This window comes from Neomonachus schauinslandi, chromosome 3 (genome assembly GCF_002201575.2).
Source record: "Neomonachus schauinslandi chromosome 3, ASM220157v2, whole genome shotgun sequence".
Taxonomy (NCBI): Eukaryota; Metazoa; Chordata; class Mammalia; order Carnivora; family Phocidae; genus Neomonachus; species Neomonachus schauinslandi.
The window spans coordinates 117,113,389-117,121,243 of record NC_058405.1 but is presented as its reverse complement, the minus strand read 5'-3'; the positions used below and the strand labels follow the sequence as shown (position 1 = coordinate 117,121,243).

At 47.3% G+C, this 7,855-nt stretch overlaps 1 protein-coding gene across 1 annotated transcript; it reads left to right on the top strand.

Moving 5' to 3' along the window:
• The first annotated feature begins 1,568 nt into the window (after positions 1–1,568).
• Positions 1,569–2,830, top strand: RPRM (reprimo, TP53 dependent G2 arrest mediator homolog). The gene has a single exon (XM_021703253.1). It carries the CDS (start codon positions 1,620–1,622, stop codon positions 1,947–1,949), a length of 330 nt encoding a protein of 109 aa, XP_021558928.1. The 5' UTR covers positions 1,569–1,619; the 3' UTR covers positions 1,950–2,830.
• Positions 2,831–7,855: the final 5,025 nt, after the last annotated feature.

The window sequence follows — 7,855 nt, the reverse complement described above, 5'->3', positions numbered from 1 at the left end:
GTAAGAAAAAAATAAGGAAATCTCTCAACGTGGAGAAAATGATGTTCAGGGAGAGAAACATAAAAGGGTTTAGCAAGCAAAAAGAATGGAATTGAGAACAGAGGTGAAAATGGCAAGACAGCTATTATGTTTTAATAGAATGTGGTAAATGTATTCTATCAAAAGTTTGGACTGAGCTTCAAGTTACTGGTTTCCACCTGTTAGAGTTGAAAGAAAAAAGGAAGTAAGGAAGGGAGAGGGGGAGGGGGAGGGGGGAAAGAAAGTAGAAAGGAGAAAACAAACAAGCACACAAAAAACCCGAAGAATTCTTCTGGAGCTTAAGAAACAATCTGACAGGTTTATAACATTTTCCTGAAGCCAGCAGCAAAATCATAATGGGCTGAAGCCTCAGTCAGGCCCCTGAAACATCTGTAGCTTTGTTCAAAATGACTAAGACGCAATACATCAGTTTATGGAAAATGGGGAGAGCTTGCAGCAGTTGGCCAGTGTTCTAGGTGATGGATATTGATGAGCAATAAAACGACTGATTTACTGCCAACCGAGAAAAACATTGGAAGCACTTCCAAAAACTCATCCGCAACCCAGATTATAAGAGTGCCCACTCTGTCCATCTTCCCACCCTTACCAGAGAGGTGACCCCGCTTCCGGCAACCATTTCCACACAAAGGCCACAGAAGAGCATATCCTTTCCCTAACCCCCTTTCCTTCGCCTCAAAAATCACTATAAAACCTGCCTTATTCTGTCTTCCAATGGCTTCCTTCCTCTTTTTCTTCTTTCCTTCCTCCCTCCCTTTACTACTTCCTTCTTTCCCTCCTTCCCTGCTTTCTTTCTTCCTAAAATCAATACTTAAACAAACAAACAAAAACAAAGACAAAAAACCTCCCAGATCATCCCTAGTCCACCAGAAATCCGTCGCAGGCAAGACGGAATCAGGCACAGGCGGCGGCCCATGCGTTCGCAAGCACCATCTGGCACCTGCGATTCATCGCCACTTTCCATCTGCCCAGAGGTGAGAGGGGCGGGAGGCAAAAGACACGCAGAGCTGGTGTGACCCAGTTCTTTGGAAACTTTCAGCTGATCGCAACCTCTCCTCTATCCGAAACTCTTTAATCATCCATCAGGCCAGAAAAGTACAGTGACTTCTGCCTAGTCTTTGGAGTTTGAAAAAGAGGCGAAGCAAGAAAGGCGAGAGGAGGAGGTTCGCCCCTTTGCTTCCCCCACGGCCAAACGGCCGCGGGCGCAGAGCGGCGGTGCGGCCGGAAGGGGCCGCTGTTCGCTCAGAGCAGCCGCCCCGCCGCCGCCGCCGCCGCCGCCGCCGCACCTCCCACGGCCCCACTGGCCCAGCCCCGCCAAGTTCCAGCAGCCCCCAATCGAGCGAGCGCCGGGAACCAGCACCGCCCTGGCAGGAGCAGACGGCGCAGACCGGGAGGGCTGCGGCGCGCGTCGGAAAGGCTCCTGGGAAAGTCCCACGACCCGGGGACTTAGGAAAGGAGAGAGCGAGCAGCCCCCACCCACGCAAGTCTCCAAGTGAGCGCTCGGCTCCATATCTGTTCCTCCCGCGCCGCCACCTTCCCACCCCTCGGACCCGGGCTTCCCCGGGCGCCCGCCGGCTCCCGCGATGAATCCGGCGCCCGACAACCAGACCGATGTGGCGGGCCTGCTCCTGGCCAACAGCAGCGAGGCGCTGGAGCGCGCGGTGCGCTGCTGCACCCAGGCGTCGGTGGTGACCGACGACGGCTTCGCCGAGGGCGGCCCGGACGAGCGCAGCCTGTACATCATGCGCGTGGTGCAGATCGCTGTCATGTGCGTGCTCTCACTGACCGTGGTCTTCGGCATCTTCTTCCTCGGCTGCAACCTCCTCATCAAGTCCGAGGGCATGATCAACTTCCTGGTGAAGGACCGGAGACCGTCTAAGGATGTGGAAGCGGTGGTCGTGGGGCCCTACTGACCGGCCCTCCCAACCCCGCGGCAGCCGCCCCAAAGCCTCCCCACTTAGCCGGCCCGGCCGCGCCCCCTCACCATCCGAGACCGGGCGAAGCAAACCTGTCGGAGTCAATTATTTCTCTCGACTTTTGCCTTTCGGGATGAAGCGACCCGTTTCTCGCTCGCCCTCTGAAAGTCCCCATTCCTGGCAGTAGGAGGAGAGGGCCCCGACTGGACTCAGCAGCAAGTGGCAAGAAGAGGGCAATTAGGGCGCAGAACTTTGGAAGCTGCCGCTAGCGTGGGATGCGGGGAGACCCACCCGGCGATGGCCCTTCTCCACCCGCAGGTGGGCCAAGCTCTCGGGCAGGTGGAGCGGGCGGGCAGGGGAAACACCCAGCGGCATCGATTGCCTGGTGGCCCGAAAAGTGACCGGTATATACGCCACGCAACAGAACTAATGGGGACACACAGATCAGTGTCCGGATTCGCGCCCATTATCTCCCGCTCCTCCCAGCCCTGGCGCGAGAGACTATAAATACCTTTGATTGATTGCAACGTGCTGTTTTAAGGGATTTTGTGTTTGTTTGCTTGAATACACATATTTGATAGGTCCTTTGCTGCCCTAGTGGCCTGTTTGCCTGCCTGGGGTTAGAGTTTTGTTATCCTGGGAGAAGGGGTGGGGGGAGGGGGAAGCCTGCGATTGTTGAACCGGGTGATTTGTTTCCTTTATTGCATTTCCAACTGGGGGTGGGGGGAGGAGGCTGACGCCCTAGCTAGCCCCGGGGCAAAGACTTGGGACTAAACTTATAGCTCATGACTGCACGGTTTACGCCACAAAAGTGCTCTTGACATTCATGACACCGTTTTGACTTTTTTTTTTTCTTATTTAACATTTCCTTAATAAATGCAACATTTAAGTGTTTTGCTCCTGGCTTCCTGGTGGTCATTCTGAGCTTCCGGCAGAAGGGAACGCGTGGCTGTGAGGAGTCGGGTTACGGGCCGAGGGAATTCGCTTTGGAGAGCTGCAGTTCAACTCGTGGATCCCATGGAGGGGTGAGGATGCGGGTGAGACGGAGAGGCCTAGGGACTAGTGAGACGTGGCCAAGCCTCAGGCACAGGAGCCATGCTGGGGGTGGCATCCTTTGTTTTCTCTAACAGTTAATATTTTATATTTCAGTTAGGCTCAGCTCTCTGAGCCAGGCGAGACAACAGGAGGTCCCCGCGGGAAGATGACACTTCCGTGCTGGGCTCCAGCGGGAACACAGGGTTGCACCGCTAATGAGAGGAAGAAGGCTTGGCCAGCCTTGAGGGAGGGTGCCTTTCCCCTGACCAAAGTCAGGGGAACAAGAAGGCGGCGGGATGCTTCTCAAAATAAACAAATAATTAATGAATAAATGCGGGGACAAGTAGCTGCTAAAGTATGTAATGACGCTAATTCTCCCGAGGGTAAAACACTGTTGTTAAAACATGACATGCATTATCTTTGCCATATTACGTTTTCCAGAGAAAAGGCGAGATTAAAAGCGAGACTCGGCCTGCTTTTTAAATCTGGAGTTATCAACCGCAGGCCAGGCAAAAAAGGTGCAGAGGAGTTAGCCAAGGTCCTGAATGCCAGGGGTGAGTATTATGACAACCCACACTGGAAAGGTTGGGCTGGAGTGGAGCTACAGCTGGTGGTAGGCACATTTAGGACTTCAGAAGTTGAACAGTGATGGAAAGAAGAGCCGAGAAAACTGTGACTGTGAAAATAACCCAAAGGATACAATCACTGCAAGCTTCAACTTGATAAGAGGTGTAGAGCAGTTTATAGTTACACCAGGGGTAGGATCCTAAATATTTTCAAAAATATAAAGGATCCTCCACCATGCTATAGCAATGAAAGACTTCACAATAGCAGAGAGAAGACTGAGTACAATTAAATAACAATAAGGTGTCCCATTTACTCGGGAAGAAGCACAACTGGTGTAAACATGTCCTTTGACTCAAAGATTGGGATCAAAAGGTTTGAGTGTCCTTTGACATCCTATCTACTATTAAGTGTCTATTTCACTCTCAGTGCAAATCTTGCCAGGAATTATGACTTCGAATTGTTTTTTGAATGCTGAGAGGTTTCAGGTTTGAAAAAAAAAAAAAGGATTTTGAAGTTTTGCCTGTTGTTCCTGTCTTCTCAGCTGGTAAGGGTTTGCTTATTTGTTTTTGTTTTCTGTATCTGGGGAGGGGAGCAGAGTCAATATGCAGTCAAGGGTGAGTCATGGAAGGCAGTTTACTTTGGCTAACAGGACAGGAAATGGAGACTTTTTATTTTGTAGACAGTTTCTGTGGCACCAAGTGAAGCTGCTGCCTCGATGTTTCAAAGAGAGAAACAAGACAGAACAACCAGTTTGCGCTGGGACAAACCAGTTAAAATTAAACTCAGGTATTTTTGGTGGCTGCAAAATCTGCTGAGGGTTCCTTCTTCCTGCAGATTTATTAGCCCATCAGTGAGTTCAGCATTCTGGTGGAAATCGATTTGGGATCCAAAACCAATCAGCTAGAGTTTGTAGGAATCTTCCTCCGTGCTCTGCTGTGCAAGGTGCATGTTTACAGTGAGTTTCAGACACAGAAAGCTTTCACTTGTTTGTATACAACAGACGTTTCCATTGAAAGCCAAAGTCCTGAAAATTGAAAGAGGGGCCTGCCCAAGCAACTCTATGACTACTCTCTCCTCTATCACTACGATCTCCTCCATGCTTGTTTGTCTTAATACTTCTTTACACTTCTTTCCTCCTCCCTGCAACTCAACTATCCGAATTTATTCTCTTACTCCCAGAAATTGTGACTGTCAGACAAACAAGAACCTGCAAAATTTAGTCTTTAGGTAAAAAAAAGAGAGAGAGAGATGTGAGTAGAGCTCTGTAATACATGATCTATGCATTACAGGGAAACGCACAGGGTCTGAAAATATCATAGCCCTGGGGACCATTTCCTGCTAACAACTCTTTTCTACAGCCCTTAGATCCATTTGTTACTTAGAGAGATGCCAAGTGGTTCTGGTTTTTATAGATGAGGCGATGTGTGCAAGAAGCTTTTTACACTCCCTATTCCCTGATGGCCACACAGCAACCACTTTCTCATGCCCTGTGCCACTCCCTGTCTCATCCTGCCTTTGGCTCTCTCTTTCTCCGATTCCAACAAATACATTAAATGAAACTTTTTAATCCTGCCCAGAGTGAATGGAGCATCTATCCTTTCCTACAGTCATGCTGTAAAGGAAAGTGAGTTTTAAAAGTCACTCTCTGTGTCTGACCTAAGAAAACAATTTCAGCCTTAAGAGACTGGGAATTGAGGGACGCCTGGGTGGCTCAGTTGTTTGAGCAGTTGCCTTCGGCTCAGGTCATGATCCTGGGGTCCTGGGATCGAGTCCCGCATCAGGCTCCTTGCTCGGTGGGGAGACTTCTTTTCCTCTGCCTGCCACTCCTCCTGCTTGTGCCCTCTCTCTCTGACAAATAAATAAATAAAATCTTAAAAAAATGAAAGAGAGACTGGGAATTGAGAGGGATAGATGCAAACAGGCAGATTATCTCATCCCACCCTTAAATCCACCATTTGGTCAGTAATGAGTGGGAAGCCCTGAGAGAGAGAGATGGCTTTCTGTAAAAGCTTGCTGGATCTGACCTAGTCCACGGGGAGGTATTTGATACTTCCTGAAACCCTTCTGGAAATACGGCAGAAGCAGGAAGAGGTTTTTGTGAGACTCAGCAAGTGGATTAGCCGGGTTGTAACCCCTCTCAGGCTGTGCACCCAGCCACTGACGCCTCTGAGCCTAACCGAGGGGCCTCCACATAAGGAGTTTAGCCAATGGTGGATAAATGTTATGTTTCTTAAGATTCTGATATAGACCTTCTCACTGTTTTAAACTATATTAAGAACTTGAATTCTGGACATCTTGAGGGTGCTTGAGGGAAGACAAAATATAAAGGTCATGCCACTGTGTTAGGTCTAAGATCAGACTTGCTCCTGGGGGACAGTCCCTGTGCCTGATTATTGATTTCCAAGTCACCCTGACCTCTCCTCGGGTCCAGAGTCAGTCCTGTGACTGTCTGCCTATGCTAATTGTGAGGGGGGAAGGGTCAGGCACACTGGGCTATGATGGAGGAAAGCTTTGTTCTGGTCTCTGGGTAGCTGAGTGGCCTCCTCCCTAAAATGAAAAAGATGGATTCTAAGAGGACATTCTACGATTCTATTGAATTAACTTGTTTAACATTTCCTTGTCTCTTAAGATGTTTCATACATCTCTTTATGAGGTAACCTTAGAAATATATTTTACCTTTCCAATCTTGGTCCTTTGGGTAGAAATGTTTATCCCCAGGAGTCAAGTGCTCCTTGACTTGGGATATGTTATTTACAATAATCAAAGCAAAATTTCAGACACCCAGCCAGGCCTGGGTAGACAACAGTTTCTAAACTGACTAATCACATGTCATCTAACCAGTGCCTTACACATTGCAGATCTCTATATTCTCACTGGATGGCACAATGAGAGCAAAGCCCTTCATTGAATGAAGGAGCAAATAATTGGCAAGTGATTCATCTAGATCATGCACAGTCAAGCTAATACATGCTGTTGTTTACAGAAACTTCTCAGGTGTTTGAAGGCAAATCAACAGCCAACTTTTCTCCCCCAAAGCATTTTCCCCTTTGAGCTTCTGCAACACCACACAGCCGCTATTCCTCAGGCAGTTTAGAGCCTTCGTTAGCCTTGGCTTAATATAATTGTCATTTTGGGGGTTGCAGTTCCAGGGAAGGACTCCAGGGTTCAGTTCGTTCTGTAAGACTCAAACCTGGTTTGAAAGCCTGTTGAAGCAGCAAGTCTAAAGCAATCCCCCAAACAGGAATCAACAAATCTTTTATTCACCTGCCAAATCCCACTTAGATATGTGCACAATAGCTCAAATGGGATATGTTTTATTTTTTTTTAAAGATTTTTATTTATTTGACAGAGAGACACACAGCGAGAGAGGGAACACAAGCAGGGGGAATGGGAGAGGGAGAAGCAGGCTTCCCACTGAGCAGGGAGCCCGATGCGGGGCTCCATCCCAGGACCCCGGGATCATGACCTGAGCCGAAGGCAGACGCTTAACGACTGAGCCACCCAGGTGCTCCCAAATGGGATATGTTTTAAAGTCAGCTCCAACGATAGTAATTGTTTCCTAAACTCTGAATTTAAATGCTCGATGGTTAATTGTTTCCATGGCCCATCTCACTGTCTTCCTTTCCAAATCTTTTTGTATTGTTTTAAATGCTTGAAATGTTTGAAAGTCTAGGATTAATTTTTTTAGCATGAGCTTAGATTTAAAAATTCTTAGAAAGTATAGTTTAGGAAAAGTTAAGTACGTAATCTGATCAGCAAGTCATATATCACTTATGGTGATCATAATAGGACAGTCTAAATTTACTACTTATATTTGAGAAATTCAAGATATTTCAGAGGGAGATTCTACAAGGACTGTTGTAAAAATAACTAGATGCATTTTTAAATACTCCCCAGTAAGCTTGCAAACAGTGGCTTGCTTCTAACCTAAATAATATACTCAATGAGAATAAGCAAAGCATATATTCATTTGTCTATTTATTATTTTTTGAAGGGATGATGGGTAGTTTCTTTCCCTAAATATATGTAAAAGCTTGATGCTGAAACATTTTTGAGTGGGTAAATGCAGGCACAAAGTGATCAATACATAAAAGGTCAAGCCATCTGTGATAATGCTGGAACAAAACTCTGCCCTGTTCCCATTTTAAAGCTGGTTTCCATTAGATAGTAATATTTTCTGAACTCGGAAGTCAAACAGATAGTGTTTGTCAAGCACTCATATATACATGGTACATTACGAGTTATTACCAAGAAAATGAGATGATTCCTATTCATTTGAGCCATAAAACACAGGCACAGAT